Source organism: Staurois parvus, unplaced genomic scaffold, assembly GCF_062004578.1.
Source record: "Staurois parvus isolate SC_StPar_1 unplaced genomic scaffold, SC_StPar_1.0 ptg000576l, whole genome shotgun sequence".
Taxonomy (NCBI): domain Eukaryota; kingdom Metazoa; phylum Chordata; class Amphibia; order Anura; family Ranidae; genus Staurois; species Staurois parvus.
The window spans coordinates 2417117-2439289 of record NW_028318372.1 but is presented as its reverse complement, the minus strand read 5'-3'; the positions used below and the strand labels follow the sequence as shown (position 1 = coordinate 2439289).

The 22173-nt window shown below is 43.4% G+C and overlaps 1 protein-coding gene across 2 annotated transcripts in view; it reads left to right on the top strand.

Moving 5' to 3' along the window:
• HEPACAM2 (HEPACAM family member 2) overlaps nt 1-22173 on the top strand; it is a 179015-nt gene that overhangs the window by 39369 nt on the left and 117473 nt on the right. For both annotated transcript variants that reach the window (XM_089692115.1, XM_089692116.1), the window contains exon 2: nt 20038-20394. In XM_089692115.1, coding sequence (XP_089548241.1) covers nt 20038-20394 — 357 coding nt within the window. The remainder of the gene's footprint in view (nt 1-20037; nt 20395-22173) is intronic.

The following is a 22173-nucleotide window of genomic DNA, read 5'->3' as shown; positions in this document are numbered from 1 at the left end:
TGATATCACCGAATCCCTCTTTTAATCTGCAAAGTGAAAGGCAGCAGTGCCTTAGATGATCTTACATTGCAGATATACTGCTATGAGGCTCAAGGCACAAGAGCAAAAAGGCACAGGAAGTGCTGCTGCCTTTCAAAAGCGATTAAAAAAAAAAGGGTACATTTTTCATATACTGCTTAGGAACAATTAAGGACTTAATACACCCAAAAATAAAAATGTAATATATTGCAGTTTACCAATCCCCTCTATTTTCACCTGGTGATCTGGCCAGTAACACACCTCCTGTATTAGAGTCCCCCCACTTAAAGAAGCAACAGAGACACCCTTGGATGGCAGCATTCTTAATCTGGAGAGGAGGGGAGTGTTAGAAGTACTAGCAGATTTAGATACACTAACAAATTGAAGCTGAACTGCAGGTAATACTTTTTTTCTTTTAGGATAAAATTTCCAAATAAATTATTGTGCACCACCTTCCTCTGCGCAACAATTTTTTGATCCAAGCAACAGAAATCCCTAACTTAATCCTTCACATGGGTAGCTGCCACTTTAAAGGCATAACATAGAAACCCATGAAATAATTCCTTCAAATTATGCAGAATGAACAGCGGAGCTATCCTACAGAAAAAGAATGTATGTGTATCAAAGTCACTGAAAATTTTTTTTCTGTTTTTTTAATTTGTGCAGCCACATACACACTCACCGGCCACTTTATTAGGTACAACTTGCTAGTGCCAAGAAAATCTCCCTCATAGCATTCCACCACCACCCCCACCCTGAACCGTTGATACAAGGCAGGATGGATCCATGCTTTCATGTTGTTTACACCAAATTCTGACCCTACCATCTGAATGTCGCAGCAACCAGTCTGCCCATTGTCCTCTGATCTCTGACATCAACAAGGCATTTTCATCCACACAACTGCCGCTCACTGGATATTTTCTCTTTTTTGGACCATTCTCTGTAACCCTAGAGATGGTTGTATGTGAAAATCCCAGTAGATCAGCAGTTTTGGCACCAGCCCGTCTGGCACCAACAACCATGGCACGTTCAAAGTCACTTAAACCCCCTTTCATCCCCATTCTGAATCTTGGTTTGAACTTCAGCAAGTCGTTTTCACCATGTCTAGATGCCTAAATGCATTGAGTTACTGGCATGTGATTGGCTGATTAGCAATTTGTGCTACCAAGCAATTGAACAGGTGTACCTAATAAACTGGCCGGTGAGGGTAAGTTGGATAAAACCTGATGATTGTAAGTACCCCTGTCAGTGTTAAATGGTTTGCCCCAACCCTCTAACTGCTACAATTGAAGGACAGCTTGTTTTTTTTTTAAACTATAAACTGCTAAATACCTTTTCTCATCAGCAGCATAGAGCAGTCTTGTGACATCTATCAGTGTCCAGCAGAGCACTGGTTAAAGCTTGTAGGAGGAGTTTTCATTCTTCTCTAGAAGGATGTAGAACCCCTCACCTCTGTCTGGACAGTGCTGATTGGCCCTGTGCTGATCACATGCACTCTGCCAAGAAAAAAATCACCTCTACCAATACACACCAAACTGAGAATGTGCAGAATGTCCCCACACATGTCTTATCAGGAGATAAGAGGGGGACACTGGAAGAAAGGGAGGATCAGAGAAGTCAGGATCAAACAACCTGTTCACACAATGCAGAGGATTAACCCCTTAGGTTCCACAGTGAGTATAACAATCATGTTTTACTGCATATACAGATTTTGCTCTTGTGGAGTTTAGTAACCCTTTATTATTTATTTCAGGTACTTATATAGTACTGTCAGTTTATGCAGTGCTTTACATATATATTGTACATCAGTCCCTAACCCTCAAGGGGTGTACAATCTAAGGTCCCTAACTTATATTCATACATACAAATACTAGGGCCAATGTAGACAGGATCCAATTAACCTACCAGCATGTCTTTGGAGTGTGGAAGGAAACCGGAGTGCCTGGGGGAAACCCACACAGGCAGAACATGCAAACTCCATGCTGGTGGTGCCATAGTTGGGGTTCAAACCAACAACCCTAGTGCTGCCAGGCAGAAGTGCTAACCATTTAGCCACTGTGCTGCCCGTACCTTAACCCTTCCATATTGTTCCTATAAGATGTCAGATCTTCTCTTCTTGAGTTCAGGACTGGTTTGATATGAGATCCCACAACGGCGAAGCCAAAAAGTTATAAACAAAAGTTTTTTGGCGATGCGCTAAGCTTACCGATGTTGCATGCGATGGTGACAGATGAAACGGATTATCTCATTTTCATATACGTATAATAAACATACAGAAAAACATGTTCTAGCTGAAGACCTCAGACATTTATAGAAAGACAGTCTGTGGGATGTGTGTCTAAAAATGGTTTCCTATAAGAATATGCCGTAGATTTAGTCTCAGTTTTTCCAGAAAAGCAATCTGTGCAAAAAGCTGTCAGACAATGATCTAATGCCGCTATTTCAGGAGTTCACTGAGGAAAGGGGAGAGACGCGAAGCAGAGATGAACCAGTTTTAGAATTCTCCAGTGAGCAGGTCCAGATCTGATGATTTTTGGGTTTTTTAACCACTAGCCTACCGGGCACTTATACCCCCTTTCTGCCCAGGCCAATTTCAGCTTTCAGCGCTGCTGCACTTTGAATGACAATTGTGCGTTCATGCAACACTGTACCCATATGAAATTTTTATCATTTTTTTTCACATATATAGAGCTTTCTTTTGGTGGTATTTACTCGCCGCTGGGTGTTTTTATTTTTTGCACTATAAACAAAAAAAGAGCAAAATATTAAAATAAAAAAGTTTTTCTTTGTTTCTATTATAAAATTTTTCAAACAGGTAATTTTTCTTCTTCACTGATGTGCATTGATGAGGCTGCACTGATAGGCAGCACTGATGGGCACTCATAGGCAGCACCAATGGGCGCTGATGAGGTGGCACTGATAGGCGGCACTGATGAACTGGCACTGATGGGCAGCACTGATGGGCGACACTGACTGATGGCACTGACTGTTGGCACTACTGGGCACTGATAGGTGGCACTGACTGATGGCACTGACTGGTGGCACTACTGGGCACTGATGAGTGGCACTGATGGGGGGCACTGGTGGATGACACTGCTGGGCTTTGATGGGCACAGGTGGGTGGCATTGCTGGGCACTGGTGGGTGGCAATGCTGGGTACTGGTGGGTGGCACTGCTGGGTGGCACTGCTAGGCACTGATAATCAGGGCAGTGATCATCAGTGCCCTGATGATCAGTGCCGATCTGTTCTCTGACAATTGCCGGTTATCGGCAGTACTTTTTCACACTGTGACAGCATGAGGAAAGTGCAGCCAATAACCAGCAACTGTATTTACCCGGTGATCTGCTAATGGCACTACTAATGGCACTGGGCAGGAAGGGTTAACATGTGGGGAGATCAAAGGGTTAACTGTGTGCTGTTTTACTATGTGCTGTGTCTGTGTGCTTCACTGTAAGCACACTGCTTTGGATGGCTGTGATGTGCACAGCCATCCAAAGCAGTGTGCACAAGCTGACAGACAGGAGAACTGTTTTGTTTACAAACAGTTCTCCTCCCTGTCGGAGATGCTCGGCAATCACCAGGCACCGGCGAGTAAACACCAGCTGGGACCCTGTGATTGTCAGCTGCGGCCGCGACTGGCGGCGCAGGTAGGGCGTGTACGTGCCCCCTTACTCGGAACTGCACAATCATGTATATATACGTGATTTTGCGCAGCCATGCTGTCCTGTAGCAGTATTTCTGCTATAGGGCGGTCGAGATCCGGTTAAAAGCAAACAAAATTTTGTAGTGCTTTGAAATAGCATTCATCAAGCCGTCTAATGTACGGAGAATTTTCACACTAATGTTTGTATAAATGTTTTTACAAATAGTTGTCCCACAATCTACTAGTGTATGGCCAACTGAAAGTGGAGCAAATCCTGTAGCTGCTGACTTTTAATATAAGGACCCTTACCTGTCCAGGGATCCAGCAATGTCCTCACCCGAGTCAAATCTTCAGTTGGCTTCTGGTGTAGGAGTCTTGAGTAAGGAAAAGATTCACAGCCCATTTCCTGCTGCGCATGCGCGACCTGCGCTGTACTGTGTGGCTGGTCCTGCAGACTTCTGGGATCTGTGTGTGTCCCAGAAGGCTGTGGGGTAAAGGGGGAGGGACAGAAAGATCGCTGCACCAATCTTACCCGGAAGTGGGAGCAGATACCTGCCAAAACCAGGTACCCCCTCCCCTCCAAAAAGTGCCAAATGTGGTAGTAGAAGTGGGGAGGATGCAAATAAGTGGAACTTCCTCTTTTGGGTGAAGTGCTTTTTTTTCATGCTTTAAGGGTCAGTTCACACTATAGAAACGCAGTCCAGATGTGTTCCGGATGCATTTTTGCATACGCGTTTTTGGTGCTTTCCATTTGTATGCATTCCAGTTCATTTTTTCCCCTCTTTTTCATCAATTTAAATAGGGACATGTGCATTCCAGTGTGGTTTTGGTGTATTTTGGTGCATTCCAATGCGTTTTTGATACGTTTTACTGCGTTCTAGTACAGTTCTGTGCAGAAAAAAATTAAGCCTGTTCTACTTTTTTTTCTGCAACCGGAAAACACTGGAATTGCAAGGACTGATGTGAACAATGCATTGGATACAGAAAAAAAGCAACTGATACGCATGTAGTGTGAACTGGTCCTTAAATGGTTTTAAAGTCTGAAGGTGCATTCGGATGCTGTTTCACATGTGTGTTTTTGACGCGTTCCAGTGCGTTTTTTATGCATTCTAGTTAATTTTTTCCCCCTATCTTTTTCTTCAATTCAAATAGGGACATGCACATTCCAGCGCATTTTTGGTGCGTTCCAGTTCATTTTTGATGCATTTTACCGCTTTCCAGTACAGTTCTGTGCAGGAAAAATGCACTCTGTTCTACTTTTTTTTCTGCAACCAGAACGCACTGGAACTGCAAGCACTGATGTGAACTATGACATTGACAACCATGTAACCTACTTTCTGTGTATTTTGGTTGCAGAAACAAAGCAACTGAAAGGCATGTAGTGTGAACAGGTCCTGAGTGTGAATCTCTCCCCAGCCTCCCTTCCCCCTTCCCAATTCTTATCTGAGCCTGATCTCGATCCAGCGCCGTGCATGAGATCAGCAGCTCTCCCTGGTCTCCGCCTCCTCATTGGCGCAGAGAAATCAGCAAGAGTGATTGGCTCCAACTGCTGTCAATCACAGCCAGTGAGTAAGGGACTGGGGGGTGGAAGCTGAGCCCCACTCTGTGTGTCAATGGCGCGAACATGCAAGAATGCCCATAACAAGTGGCTTGCTATGGGGGCACTCAGCAGAGGGGGAGGAGCCAGAAATGCTGGTGGGGGACCTGAGAAGAGGTGGATCGGTGGTGCTCTGTGTAAATCCATTACACAGAGCAGGTAAGCATAACACGTTTGTTATATTACAATAATATAAACTGAGCTTTTAATATCACTTTAAAGTGGTTGTAAATCAAACATGAAAAATGAACAGGCATGGAACTATACTTAGACAAAAAAAAGTAAAAAAAAATAAACAAACCAAAAAAAACAACAACAAACCCTGCCCCTCTTCCGGGCAAAAATGGGCAGACTCGATGGAACACTCGGCCTTTTTCTGCCATCACTTTTCTATGTTTCTACAAACAAAGCATATCCCTCTATAGCAGTGGTTCTCAACCTGTGGGTCGCGACCCCTTTGGGGGTCGAACGACCCTTTCACAGGGGTCCCCTAAGACCATCAGAAAACACATATTTCCGATGTGTAAAGAGCAGCTACTGTGTAGAAAGCAGCTGCAGTGTTGAAAGCAGCTACTCTGTTAAAAGCAGCTACTGTGTTGAAAGCAGCTACTGTGTAGAAAGCAGCTACTGTGTAGAAAGCAGCAGTATTGGAGGTAAAACGACACTCATGAATTATAATTACTGGGTAAATAATTTTATGGTTGGGGGTCACCACAACATGAGGAACTGTATTAAAGGGTCACGGCATTAGGAAGGTTGAGAACCACTGCTCTATAGTGTGTACCTGTCTCAATTAGGAGCACTGAGGGGTTGATTTACTAAATGCAAATAGACTGTGCACTTTGCAAAGTGCAGTAGCTCCAGAGCTTAGTAAATGAGGGGAAGCTCTGCTGACTTCGATCGTCCAATCATGTGCAAGCAAAAATTCAGTTTTTTTATTTTCCTTGCATGTGATTGGGTATTCTTTTTTAAAGTGAAGCTTTAACTCATTTACTAAGCCCTAGAGCAAATGCACTTTGCAAACCCCAAACCCTCCGGGCACACTGGATGCCAATTGGCATGCGATTTGCATGCCATACGACTTGCAAATCGCATGCCAAGTCGCACCCTATTGTCCGCAATTAGAGCGGTCATACCTGTGCGGTTCCAACTTAGTCGGAACCGCACCGATTTCTATAGTAGTACATGCAGTACTTTTGGTACGATTTGCATAGACATCTGTGTCAGATGTTTTGCAAATTGCACCTGAAATCGGCATGTCCCCCGACTTTGAAATCGTGCAACTTCACTGTAAGTCGGGTTTGATGTGACCGGGGTATAAGCCCGGCCATACATGGGTCAAAATTCAACTGATTTTTCAGCCGAAAATCATACCTAAGAATAATCGGGCGATTTTCGCTGTGTTAGTGGGTCAATGGCACCGGCTGATTTTTGTGGTTCCTCCCCTTTTCGGTGATCGGACATGTTGGAAAATTCGTGAAAAACTACCGATTTTCGACTCAATGATAGTCAAATTGTACAATAATTTTTCCCAAAAGAATATGCGCATGAGCCGTGACCTGGAAGGAACAGGTTTCACCTGTTATATGGGGTGAACTTTATGCCTTGTTTGGCCGATTTCCAAAATCATTGATGGCACCATTGGATTACCGAGCGAACAATTTTTTTGATTTTCGGATGAAAAATCGTTCGGAATTCGACCCATGTATGGCATGCCTAAGTGTAATTTCTATCTGCTACTTCCTATCTCTGCAGTCAGCATGAGAAACTGGAGAATAGGAAATGGGAACAAAGAATTGTCAAAAGTGACCAATCAGATTTGATTTGGTGTGACTTTGTACATACTTGAACTTTCCTTCTCCCTAGCTCGCCTTTCATTTGCTCCCCTCCCGCTCAGCTGCATGGACAAAGTACAGGATCACTTTAAGGACTCCATTACATTTGTATCACAAGCGGAGTTGCTGCCCAAAGCAAATAGTTTGTTTTCATCTTATAAATAAAAGAAGAGCACATCTCTGGCTCTGTCTTCTGTGTCCCCATGTCTAATTCATGACGGTCTTATTGCAGATTATGTAGCCGCACGATGTCTGCGGGAACAGCGGAGTGGAAACAGACTGCGGCAGCACAATTGTTCAGTGTCAATATTCCTCAACGCGTCCATCGCTGTACAATTCATCTCCCTGCACTGTTTGCTGCAGATGAAGCTTAGTAATGACAGGGTCTACATTGGAGTTATTACAGTATAAAACATTCTCTGCAGAGAGCAGATCATTGCCAAGTGAAATGAGACAGAGACGAGTGTTCGCTATGATGCCATTTACATTCAGCTAGTCAATATGTCTTACGATGCCGTTATGGACACCAATCCTATGTATCTGTGTGCAGACAATCCATAAAACCATCTATGTGCATGTACACCACGTGGCAACAGTTTATTTCTTAAAGTGGTTGTAAACCTCTGAAATGAAAAATGAACAAAGCATATCCCTCTATAGTGTTCACTTGCCTCAATCCAAAGCACCTAGTGTGACTTTTATCAGCTCTGTCACTCTGCTAAATGCATGAGTCACTTCTAATTGTTTATGCCAACACCAAGTAATCATGGAGATGACCTCACCCTCCTCCAGCACACAGAAGGTAATCGACAGCCTGAACTGTGCATGTTTCCCTATGAGATTGTGTGTGGGGGCGTGTCTATTCCCTTCACTCAGGTCTCAGGTTACACTCAGCTCCCTGTTCTATGCTATGCAGTATGTGACATCAGATTTGTACCTGGACAAGGTCATCCAGTGCCCAGGGAAAAGATGGCGAATTCCGCCCTCCACCAGGTGGTGTCCCAGTAGAATCCCCTTTTACATTAGGTGCCCCCAGAAGAATCCCCCTTTACATCAGGTGTCCCCCTTTACATCAGGTGTCCCTATTAGAGTTCACTTACATCAGGTGTCCCCATTAGAGTCCCCTTACATCAGGTATCCCCAATATAGTCCCCCTTTACATCAGGTGTCCCCATTAGAGTCCCGTTACATTAAGTGTTCACAATAGTGTCCCCCTTTACATCAGGTGTCCCCATTAGAGTCCCCTTCCATTAGGTGTTCCCAATAGCATCCCCCATTACATCAGGTGTCCCCAGAAGAGTCCCTCTCCAGAAGTAGCTATCGGCCACTGCTCCTTCTGACAGGAGTGACACTGCAGTCACTCCTGTCAGTATAACGCTCCCCCTCAACACAGCGCCCAGCGTGGATGCACACTCTGCCCCCTAGTCATGACCCTGCATCAGATCCCCATCCCTGCCTTCTGGAGCTCAGAAATGCTGTTTATAAACTGTTATATAGATATAGATAGACGAGCTATAGATAGAAGAGAAGACTACAGGTAAACAGGTACAATTTATGTTGGAGGTTTTGTTACATGTCTGTGTATCACCTGAGACCAGTCACTTCATTGGGTATAGCTAAGGGTTTAAAACTACTTTAAGGAGTACCAGCCATAATCAGGCCTAAAGTATAACTAAAGGCAAAACTGGATTAGAACACTTATTAGGATTATATCACTGTCTGTACCTTCGTTAGGTAGATTCTTCTTCTCTGTTTGTCCTGTTTACCATTATCATTGAAAGTAAAAGTTAAAGTGTTACTAAACCCTGGATTCTGCATTCACTATATCTGGTCTCCAAACAGTACACACTACATGGAAATTTAATTATTTTAGTAAATATAAACTGCTAAATACCTTTTCTCATCAGCAGGATATAGCAGTCTTGTGACTTCTATCAGTGTCCACCAGAGCACTAGCTAAAGCTTGTAGGAGGAGTTTTCTTTCTGCTCTAGGAGGATGGAAATCCCCTGACCTCTGTTTGGACAATGCTGATTGGCCCTGTGCTGATCACATGCACTCTCCCAAGAAAACAAAAAACCTCTCTAGCAATACACACCAAACTGAGCATGTGCATGCCTTTGGTTTAGTCTGGAGATAAGAGGTGGTTGCTTGAAAAAGGGGAGGAACAGAGAAGGAGAAGGTCTTTTTATACAATGCAGAGGATTAACCCCTTAGGTTCCACAGTGAGTATAACAAGCATGCTTTGCTGCATATACAGACTGATTTACTGTTGTGGGTTTAGTAAAACTTTAAAGAAAATAAATGTTGGGCCATCCCCAGAAAAGTAACAGAGGGGAAATGTTCCAATGGGGACATTAGTTCTGGTGACCTGGGGGTCCCGAAGGAAGACCCTTAATTTGCAGGGATTTCCTCTCACTTCTTTGTTTGGAACAGGAAGTGAAGGGAAATCTCCCCAAAGGGATACAGAAGACAAAAAATACACTGATAGGGGTTATAACCCTCCCTTACTCTATCCAAAATGAAAAAAAAAGTTTTGTCAGTTTTCAATATTAATATTTCCGTCAGGGCTGCATTTCTGGGCTCAATACTTGTGGACATTTGAGAAAGATATATATATAGATATATTACATCCACATCATTGTATCAGTCCTGACTTTTAAACTTTGGACTAACTTTGATTGACTTTGATAATCCCATACACAGCAGGGAGCTATTCATTGTGGATGTTTCATTGACTTTCTCCTTTTGGTTTATTTATATTGGCCCTTGGAGGTTTTTATATCCCCTGCGGCCCCCTTTCCCTACATACAGGGCGATGCTGGATGGAATACCTGACTGATTGAGTGCAAAAAACAAAAATTAAATTATCCACCACCTCCTATTTATCTCCTGAAGAAACAGATTTATTATGTGAGAAACGTGTTGAGAATTGGTCTCATCCCTCTGCAAGTTTCGGCTTGAAAATGAAAGGATAATTGAATATCCAAAATGAGTGAATAGATATATTATGTATGAGCCAAGCAGCAGGTCTTGTGATATGCGGAGGACATTGTCTGTATAGATGAAGAAATACAGATCCTGTTGTATTGGCACCTAACCTTGTTGAATATGACTTAAAAAATAAAATAAAATAATGTGAACAAAAATAATAGACTTTAGATTTTACCAGTCTTTGTTAAGGTGTCTTTGAATAAAGGTTCCCTTAAAGTCCTGTATTCCTAATATTCTGTTTATAGCAGATTGTAATGTATTATAAAGGTAGAAGTAGCTGCCTTGCAAAGTACTCTCATGGTGGTACCTGGTCCCAGCAAGGACTGCTGAATATGTTCCTACCTACCTACCTACCTACCCACCTTCATGGTGAACAAAAGCAGATAAGGGTGCACTCTCATCGTGCATTACCATGGTCAACCATGTATTTTTTGTGTAGACAAATAGATGTACAATGGGGATCGAAAGTTTGGGCACCCCAGCTAAAAATTTGTATTAATGTGCATAAAGAAGCCAATGAAAGATGGAAAAATCTCCAAAAGGCATCAAATTACAGATTAGACATTCTTATAATATGTCAACAAAAGTTAGATTTTATTTCCATCATTTACACTTTCAAAATAACAGAAAACAAAAAAATGGCGTCTGCAAAAGTTTGGGCACCCTGCAGAGTTAATATCTTGTACTGCCCCCTTTGGCAAGTATCACAGCTTGTAAATGCTTTTTGTAGCCAGCCAAGAGTCTTTCAATTCTTGTTTGAGGTATCTTTGCCCATTCTTCCTTACAAAAGTCTTCCAGTTCTTTGAGATTTCTGGGCTGTCTGTCACGCACTGCTCTTTTAAGGTCTATCCATAGATTTTCAATTATGTTGAGGTCAGGATATTGTGAAGGCCATGGCAAAACCTTCAGTTTATGCCTCTTAATGTAATCCCCCGTGGATTTCGAGGTGTGTTTAGGATCATTATCCATTTGTAGAAGCCATCCTCTCTTTAACTTCAGCTTTTTCACAGATGGCATCAAGTTACCATCCAAAATTTGCTGAAATTTTATTGAATCCATTTTTCCTTCTACTCGTGAGTTGTTCCCTGTGCCACTGGCTGCAACACAACCCCAAAGCATGATTGATCCAACCCCATGCTTAACAGTTGGACAGAGGTTCTTTTCATTCAATTCTGTGCCCCTTCTTCTCCAAACGTACCTTTGCTCATTCCGGCCAAAAAGTTAAATTTTAACCTCATCGGTCCACAGAACTTGTTTCCAAAATGCATCAGGCTTGTCTATATGTTCATTTGCAAAGTTCAAACGATGATTTTTGTGGTGAGGACGTAGAAGAGGTTTTCTTCTGATGACTCTTCCATGAAGACCATATTTGTACAAGTATCTCTTTATAGTGGAATATTGTACCACAACTCCAGTGTCTGCCAGATCTTTCTGGAGGGATCGTGCAGTCAAACGTGGGTTTTGAATTGTTTTTCTCACAATCCTGCAAACTGTTCTGTCTGATATTTTTCTTGGTCTTCCAGATCATGCTTTAACTTCCACTGTTCCTGATGACTGCCATTTCTTAATTACATTCCGAACAGAGGATATTGACATCTGAAAACGCTTTGCTATCTTCTTATAGCCTTCTCCAGCTTTGTGAGCGTCAACTATTTTCAGTTTCAGTTTTCTAGACAACTGCTTAGAAGAACCCATGGTGCTGATTGTTGGGGCAAGGTCAGATGAGTCTGGGCATTTAAAACCTTTGAGATTGAAATCACCTGGTCTTCCCAGACGATGATTGAGAACAATGACACTGACACTGACAACAACATGACACTGGCAGGTCAAAGCTTGGCAAAGGGGGCAGTGCATGCTATAAATTCTGCAGGGTGCCCAAACTTTTGCAGACGCCATTTTTTTGTTTTCTGTTATTTTGAAAGTGTAAATGATGGAAATAAAATCTAACTTTTGTTGACATATTATAAGAATGTCTAATCTGTAATTTGATGCCTTTTGGAGATTTTTCCATCTTTCCTTGGCTTCTTTATGCACATTAATACAAATTTTTAGCTGGGGTGCCCAAACTTTCGATCCCCACTGTATACTCACAAACCAAAGGAAATTGAAAGCAATTTGGTAGTCCGCAAAGACAGTCAATAATGCTGTGCCCTTGATAGGGATAAGCTGACGCATTTCGGGAGACATACCCCCTTCCTCAGAGCTCTGAGGAAGGAGGTACGTCTCCCGAAACGCGTCAGTTTATCCCTATCAAGGGCACAGCATTATTGACTGTCTTTGCAGACTACCAAATTTCTTTTAATTTCCTTTGGTTTGTGAGTATACATCTATTTGTCTACACAATAAATACGTGCGTAACCACGGTAATGTACATTGAGAGTGCGCCCTTGTCTACTTTTGTTCACCAGTGTCCAGATTCCACAATCTTTAAAGGGCAGCACTGATGTGCGTTGATGAGGCTGCACTGATAGGCGGCACTGATGAGGTGGCACTGATGGGCGTCACTGATGAGCTAGCACTGATGATAGGCACTGACTGGCGGCACTGATGGCCACTGATGGGTGGCACTGACTGACGGCACTGCTGGGTGGCACTGATGGATGGCACTGCTGGACTGCACTGATGGGCACTGGTGGGTGGTACTGGTGAGCACAGGTGGGTGGCACTGATGGACACAGGTGGATGGCACTGCTGGGCACTTGTGGGTGGCACTGCTGGGTGGTACTGCTGGGCACCGATCATCAGGGCACTGATCATCAGTGCCCTGATGATCGGTGCCGATTCCTCCTCTGACAACTGCCAGTTCTCGGCAGTACTTTCCTCATGCTGTGACAGTGTTAGGAAAGTGCAGCCGATAACCGGCAATTGCATTTCCCGGAGATCAGTGTGTAATTGGACACGGCTGATCACGTGGTAAAAAAACGCTGTGATTGGCCTTTTACCATATCACGTGATCAGCTGTGTATGTAGGACACAGCGATCACGGGGATCACCAGGGGTGCGCAGGAGAGAGCATTCTGGAAGGACGCAGTGAAGCCAACATTTGGCTATCTGCGGTCGGCAAGTGGTTAAGTATGAGAGAGCCTGATCAGCAGGAGGAGTAGTGTTGGGTGGAAGATGGAGTGAAGGCTGGAGTGTGGAGCCTGGGAGGGGGCCCATCCAGGTATGGGGCCTACCTGCGGGCTGGTCAAGAGGGTCTCCACTGTACCATCTTCTAGGATGGACAACCTGAACAGCAGGGAAGGAGCCAGCCCAGCTAAAAACCTGAAGACAGCTACCTACCCATTGAGCTATCAGGAAGGACAGTATGAGTAGCCTTAAACCCCTTGGGCCAGATAAGGGTAGAGGGCAGTCAGATGGAGAACCCGGTTAGCTCCTCATCTGGGACTGTTTTCTAAGTTGGCGGTTTCTGGGTCCCCTTTCCCACTGATTCCCTCAGGCAGCTGGGTGAAGAGGAAAATTCATCTGGAGTCTGAGGAGGTACACCAGAGACCTGCAGAGCTCTCTCTAAACTTACAAAACCAAGTTTGCGGACTGTTTACTGTCGCCAGTGTGCAGGTGTGGAAGAAAATGCGTCGTGCTTGGCTGTGCAGACCTGTAGGGGGACCCAAAACTCTGCGACTCCTAAGGGGGTAGTGTTACATTTTGCATTGATACTTTTACTTTAATGTTACTCTGTAGCACTGTACTTTGCATCCTCATACTGTGTCATTTTATAAACTTATGACATGCACATGACCTCTTCAGAGGCTTACTGTTATCTAGGACATTGTCATTTCCTTCTGTAATAAATCATGTATTTGCATTGTATTTGCAGTACTGGGACAAGGTCATCCAGTGCTCAGGGCAAAGATGCTAAACTGCACCCCCAACCCCACCCCATTCTTGATATACATGCTTGGAGTGGGTGCTATGCCCAGTAGTCACTCACATGTCAAAGTCACTGCCACTGTCACTACCCCTGTCAGCCTTGTAAGAGAAGAAAGGTGCCCCCATCCGTACAGTAAACCATTTTGCATATAGCAGCTGCCCCTCCCGCCCACCCCTTGTCCCGTAGCTTTGTATATGGACAAGTATTTTTGAAAAATTTTTTGAAGAAGACAAAATTAGTGTAGCACTCACCCCCCTAAAGGGCACACTTAATAGTTCCAGGGTTCTTTTCCCAAACCAGTGTATTGGCAGTCAGTCAAACAATCTCAGTCACTCTTTCGGCTCAGTGAACAGTCTAGGACTCTAGGGGTATCCTTTTTTGATGCTTTATTATAACTTGAACTTGGATGGGTGCAGGGTAACTGGGGGATACTTCAGTAATGTAAAGTAGTAACTTGAGGACACTTGTCTCTTTCTCAAACCTAGCACAGTTCTTGCAGCAGCAAATATTGGAATGAACTACACATGGAGATCATTATTTATTTATTTCAGGTACTTAGCGACATCAATTTATGCAGCACTTTACACATATATATTATACATTCACATCAGTCCCTAACCCTCAAGGGGCGCACAATCTAAGGTCCCTAACTCACATTCATACATACACATATTAGGGACAATTTAGACAGAATCCAATTAACCTACCAGCATGTCTTTTGGAGTGTGGAAGGAAAGCGGCGTACCCAGAGGAAACCCACACAGGCACAGGGAGAACATGCAAACTCCAGGCAGGTGGTGCTGTGGCTGGGATTTGAACCAGCGACCCTAGTACTGCCAGGTGGAAGTGCTAACCATTTAGCCCCTGTGCTAAATAAGAAATGTCCACTTTTAAACACAGGCTGATACTGATGCGAGAAGGATAGCAGCAGCACACGGTCACTTGGATCTCACTCACCGGTCTGTACTCACAGATGAGGACCCATGAGGTCTCCAGGCCAGATCCTTAGATAACTCCCTCAGTCAGCTCCAGAGTAGAGCTTCCCTTCTCCTCTGCTCCACCACAGCTGGGACCTCAAATTAAAAAAAATCACTGCTGGACTGCTCAAAGGGCAACAACCCTTCAGGCTGGCAGGCTGGGAACTTCTCCTCCTGAACAAGAACCTCTCTGCCCCAGGCCTCAAACTATTTTACACTATCCCAGCCACCTACTGGGCACCATTCCACAGGGATTGGCTGGACCACATAACTTAGGTCAGGGGTGTCCAAACTTTTTTCAAAGAAGGCCAGATTGGATGAAGTGAACATGGTGGAGGGCCGAACATTTTTCCGAACATTCTTTGAACCATTACAATTAAATGCAAATAAATTATTTTATGCCAAGTTAATTGCAATGACATACTTTTCATTTCATAACATTAAGATCAACTGACAGCTGAGTTTTCACAATGTATTGAAAATAAATTTAAAAAAAACTTACCTGCACTAATGTGAAGGGTGAAAAAGGTAGCTGGAGCTGAAGTCTCTGCTCGGCAGCCGGGAGGGGAAGAGAAACACACTTCACGCTGGAAGCCCGGCCCTGACGTCACCGCCCTCTGTCGCTCCCAGCGCGGCGCAGTCACGCATGCGCACTGCTCTCAAGCAGAAGACTGTCTGCCACAGAAGGGAGGGCCGTGCGACAGCCGCATTTACACAGACCAGGGAGAACGCGCCGCAGTCAGGCATGCGCACTGCCCTCTGCTCTCAAGCAGAAGACTGTCTGCCATAGAAGGGAGGGCCGTGGGAGGGCCACATTACACAGAGCAGGGAGGGCTGTTGGAGGGCCGTATTAAACCGACCCCCGGGCCGTAAATTGCCCGCGGGCCGGACTTTGGACATGCCTGATTTAGGTTGCCTATTTGACTCTCCCAACCTACTACATTTCAGAATCCTCCAGAAGGCAGGGGGAAGCAGTCAACCAGTGAGACAGTGGAACAATTTGGGTCTGTCTCCACCGGGAACGTGTTTGACTTCTGTAGAGAGATAACTGCTTCCACAAGGGTCCTTCTCTGCAGCATTCTGGCATGGGACAGGCTTTTCTGCTCAGGCTGTGGCTACTTTCTAAAGAAAACAGTTTGTAAGACATTAAACACATTTTTTCTTGATACACCAGGATGTTTTTTTAGTGGATTTAAGCTGAAGATTCAGTTGGACTTGAACTGTAAAATATTTAGCTTTACTCTGTGTCTGACTTTTCAGCTTGAGAGTCAAGGTAAAAGATTGCTTGAAGTCTGGCCACTGATTGCTTGCTCCAGTTCTTAAGTCGGCATGGCAGCATCACACGACCAAAAAACCTTCATCATTATACACAGGGCACGTGCAGCACATCCAGTCTCTCTGCCCTGCTTCTCCCTAATGCATTACAATATACTCAGAGAAAAGTTGGCAGCTCTAGCTGTCAAAAAGCAGTCTCAATCAGTGTTTATAAACAATGCTCAGATGGCTTATACAAAGATACCATGTAACATTTTATTACATTTGTATCTTTCTATTTATTCATCTGCAGATTAAAGGGGTGAACTTCCATCTGCAAATGATGTCAGGTAAAGTACTGTATAACTAAAGGCAAAACTTTTTTTTTTAGTTTTGGATTGAGTGGAGATGGATTAGAACCCCTATTAAGCAAAAGAAAATCCCAAATCTTGAGCTGTCCCTAAAAAAGTAATAGAGGGGAAATCTTCCAATGGGGATACTAGTTCTGGTGACCTGCATGTCCCCAAGGATTTCCCTTAATTTGCAGGGATTTCCTCTCATTTTCTGTTTGGCTATGAGACAGGAAGTGATGGGAAATCTTCCCAATGGGACACAGTTGGCAAAAAAAAATCTGACATGGGTTATAACCCTCCCTTAAGCACTTGCCCTCCTAAGGATTTACCCCCCCCTTTCTGACCTGGCCATTTTTTGCGTTACTGCACCCAAGTGACATTTACATCCTTTTTCTCCCACAAAAGTGAGTTTTTTAAATTTTTATTAAAAAAGACTGACAATTTTGAGAAAAAAAAACAATATTTTTGACTTTTTGCTGCTAACCACTTGCCAACTGTGCTATAGCCAAGTGACAGCTACAGCACGGTTGTCCAGTTCTGGGAGGGCGTCATATGATGTCCTCCCAGAACGTGCCCTCCCTCGCGTCCCCAGGGGCACGCACCCGGTGATCATGTGATGTCATAAAAGACCAATCACAGAGGCCTTTTACCACATGATCAGCTGTGTCAAATGAGATCACCAGGTAAATACAGTTGCTGGTTATCGGCTGCACTTTCCTCAGCAAGAAGGGTAGGAGAGTGGATGTGTAGTTACCCCCCCCCCCCCCCCACGTCCGTCCGTCCGTCCGCTGTCAGCTCCGTACGTCATAAGGACCTGGCAGTGAAAGCATTAAAGCAACCTGAAGAGTGAAAAAAAAAAAAGTTTGTTTTTTTCTTAATAAAATGTCCCCTTATTAACCCTTAGTTTATTCAAATCTGCCCTAATTAACTCCTTAGGCTCCTTCTCTTTTCAACAATTATTTACCTGCTAATTTTTTGGTCTATTTCTATTTTATTTACTAATAATATTTAAACTTTTTTGTTTTGTTTGGTATGTTTACACATTTACCATATATTTACATATTTCCTATTAAAAAAAGCGCAAAATTGAAAGAAAAATAAACACTTTATATCATTTGTAAATAACTGCAATGCTTTGAATCAGAATAATAATTTTAGTGTCATTTTAAAAAGGACAAATTACAGAATAAAACGTGCACATTTTATTTGCAGTAACATTATTTATTTTTTAACTAACACTGGTTAAGAAAATCCAAAAACAAAAAAGGTGCGTTTTGATTAGTTTTGTTGCATATTATTGTCTAAAGATTGCAAAACTAAAATCATTGTTGCAAGGCAATATCATGAAAAGGAAACCTTGTTTGTCCTTAAATATAAGTATTATCCTGTTATGTTTAGTAATGGCTGAATGCTGAATAAACTGGTCCATAGCGGAAATGTAAAATGCTCTGGTCCATAGGGGGTGTACAGGTGTGATTGGCAAAATGTTTAACCACTTGCCCTTCAGAGGATTTACCCCCCCCCCCCTTCCTGACCAGGCCATTTTTTTGCGTTACGGCGCTGTGTTACTTTAACCTCCCTGGCGGTATTCCCGAGTGTAGCTCGGGGTAAAATTTGAGTACCAAGAGCGGTAACCCCAAGCTACACTCGGGCTTACCATGCGGCGTTGCTCAGGGGGTCCCTGCAGCGCTTACCTTGTCCTTCGCTCCCGCGGTGTGTCCCCTGCAGCGTCCCCGGCCATCTCCTCCGGCCGATGCCGGCATCCGGCTTCCGTGTTCCAGTCCCTGTGATTTCGGGATGTACGGGCGCCGGAGCCGGCGACAAATTTGAAATTATAAAAAAAATGTCATTTTTTTAAAAATGATTATTATATAGTAAAACATTGCTGTTTCAATGCATTTCACATACATTTTGTCCCGAATGCTTTGTCCTGTCCCCTGTCTGCATTTTGACTGTTCTTTCTGCCTGGAAACGTAGAAAAGTCCATGGCGTCCAAAAAGCGTCCCTTTATGTCAAAAGCGGTTTTAGACCGGCTAGAGAACAGCGATAGTAAATCAGAACCACTTGCAGAATTGAGTTATAATGATTTGTGGGGGAAATTCATCATCAGACACTGAAAACGATTCTGCGACTTTGCTCAGCGATGTGCAAATTTGCCTCTGTGTTTCAAATTTCAGTGTTTTTGGTTTGATTATATTATTGAATTAAATGTATTATTATTATATTATTATTTTTTATGATTATTTATTAAATTATAATTTATGATTTCGTGTTTCAAGTTTTATCATACCCAGAATGTTTACTAGACTCTTGTTCGGACAGATTTCAGTGAGTTATTCCTAAAAACTACATATTTCCATGCAAAAAAATGGTACCGCTTTCAGCACAAAAAAATCGGAAATAATCATACCGCCGAGGAGGTTAACTGACAATTGCGTAGTCATGCAACACTGAACCCAAATGGCTGTGCACAGCCATGCAAAGCAGTGTGTAGGAGCTGACAGGGAGGAGAACTATTTTGTTGTCCGTTCCCCCCTGTCAGAAATTCTCGACAATCACCGGGTGCCAGCAAGCAATCTCCAGCAAGCAGTATCTGGCTAACAGAGCAAAACTCTGAAGCTCAAGGGAATAGTAGAGGAGGAACTAAATAACCCTCCCAGAAGCCAGCATCAGGTGGAGACTGTTTACTGGGATCTGCTGGCCTGGCAGGTGGAAGACACCCTCTGCTGGACACCAGAACTACAACCTTCCGCCCTGGGAACCACAATACCACCAGCAGGTGATTCAGGTCCTGACACTTGACCTCTTTTTTTTATTGCAATGAGCTGGGTCATTCCCAATGTACAACCCACTTCTTTGTTAACCAGAACTGCTAGAAGGGAATGACCCAGCCAGTAGCTCCTTGGAGTAAAAAAAAGATCATGAGTTCAGCTAGAGATGAGTTCAGAGGATGCTCAAGCTCATCTCTTGTATCTAGTAATGTACTGGCTATGCTGTCTTGCTTCCTGTCCTTGATTTAGGCATTTTGATTTGTCACACTCGGCACTGCCAGGTGCCACAGTAAAAGGTCACCGGGGGGCCCCCACTGAAATTTTGCTAGGGGCCCAATGATCTGCTGTTATGCCCCTGGCAAGGAGCATGCTGAAAACCAGAGAAAGTGGAGTGGCAGGGGAATTAACTCATTGATTGGCTGCTTCTATTTTCACTGTCCAGCCACATGCCAGGGGAGGGACAAGACCTGTAGATGCTACTGGATTGTAGCAGAGAAAAATCAGGTCTCCTGCCCTGCCAGACATGGCTGTACCATGTGGCAGATCATTGGAAATCCAAAAACATTATGGAAAGAAATGCAAATCCTAAGACAGGTGGAGTTTGTTATCATTGTTGTTTTTTTTTCAGCTGTGTTGGCATATGTTACAAACAGTATAGGAATGTAGGTGATAGACTTTCTTTTGCATCGTTTTACATCAGATATTTCTATTTTTTTTTACCAAAGGTTTAAGCATTTGCTCTACATTGAAGCTCACTGTGCCAGCTCCAGTCATCCATGGCATCAAAGGACAGCCGCTCATCCTTCCCGTTTACTATGAAGTCAACCAGTCCGCCTCGAGCGTCCAAATCATCTGGTTAGTGGAGCGGTCTCAGGCCCAGGCCAGATATCTGATAACTTCCATTAACCAGTCAGTGATGCCGGATTTAGAACTTCAGCACAAGTTTACATTAAATCCACCTAACGCATCCCTGCTCATTAATACACTGCAGCTAAGTGATGAGGGGACTTATATTGTGAAGGTGAACCTAAAGGGGAAAACGACTGTGTCAGCCATCCAGAAGATAGACGTCACAGTGGATGGTAAGTGGTATAGTGTTATATAATATGTTCCCTTCCTCTAACTTGCAAACAGAAGAACAGAGGAATGTGAAAAGTTGAGTTACCAAATGCAACCAGATTTCTTGAAGTCCAATTACTAAATGATGAATTGTGATTGGTTCCTATGTGTTATGCATTTGGCCTTAGTTGTAGGCAATATATAGAGAAACCAACACCATAGACTGTGACAGAACATAAGAGTTAATATAGGAATTCTGAGGTTTGATTCAAAATGTATTAGTTCAAAAAGTACATCTATTAACAAAAAAAAAAAATCAAAAATAAATAATAATTAGTAACCCTCAACTTTCCTGATGCCCACTAAGACTCCCACATTTTCACAATGCATGCACTGGATATAATGTGTCCCTCATTCAAATAAATAATATAAACATTATTATAATAAAATATTCTAACAATTGAATATTATATATTCATATCATAACAATACATGCAAATGGTAAACTGTGTCCCTCGTTCATATAAATAATATTAATAAAAATAGATAGATAGATAGATAGATAGATAGATACAGTGCATCTAGAAAGTATTCACAGCGCTTAACGTTTGCCACATTTTGTTATGTCACAGCCTTATTCCAAAATGGATTAAATTCATTTTTTTCCTCACCATTCTACAAACAATACTTCATAATAACAACGTGAAAGAAGTTCATTTTGAAATCTTTGCAATTTATTAAAATTAAAAAATTAAAAAAAACCCATGTACATAAGTATTCACAGCCTTTGCCTTGACACTCAAAATTGAGCTCTGGTGCATCCTGTTCCCACTGATCATCCTTGAGATGTTGCCACAATTTGATTGGAGTCCACCTGTGGGAAATTCAGTTGATTGGACATGATTAGGAAAGGCATAAACCTGTCTATATAAGGTCCCACAGCTAACAGTGCATGTCAGAGCACAAACCAAACCATGAAGTCCAAGGAATTGTTCATAGACCTCCGAGACAGGATTGTATCAAGGCACAGATCTGGGGAAGGGTACAGAAAAATTTCTTTAGCATTGAAGGTCCCAATGAGCACAGTGGCCTCCATCATCCATAAATGGAAGAAGTTTGGAACTACCAGAAATATTCCTAGAGCGGGCCGCCCGGCCAAAATGAACGATTGAGGGAGAATTCCTTAGTCAAGGAGGTAACCAAGCACCCAATGGTCACTCTGAAAGAGCTCCAGCATTTCTCTGTGGAGAGAGGAGAACCTTCCAGAAGAACATCCATCTCTGCAGCACTCCACCAATCAGGCCTGTATGGTAGAGTGACCAGACGGAAGCCACTCCTCAGTAAATGGCAAATGGCAACCCGCCTGAAATTTGTCTAAAGGCACCTGAGGGACTCTCAGACCATGAGAAACAAAACTCTCTGGTCTGATGAAACAAAGATTGAACTCTTTTGGCCTGAATGCCAAGCATCATGTCTGGAGGAAACCAGGCACCGCTCACCCCCTGGCCAATACCATCCCTACAGTGACGCATGGTGGTGGCAGCATCATGCTGTGGGGATGTTTTTCAGTGGCAGGAACTGGGAGACTAGTAAGGATCAAAGGAAAGTTGAATGCAGCAATGTACAGAGACATCCTTGATGAAAACATGTTCCAGAGCACTCTGGATCTTAGACTGGGGCGACAGTACATCTTTCAAGGGGACAATGAGCCTAAACACACAGCCCACATAACAAAGGAGTGGCTACGGGCCAACTCTGTGAATGTCCTGGAGTGGCCCAGTCAGAGCCCATACTTGAATCTG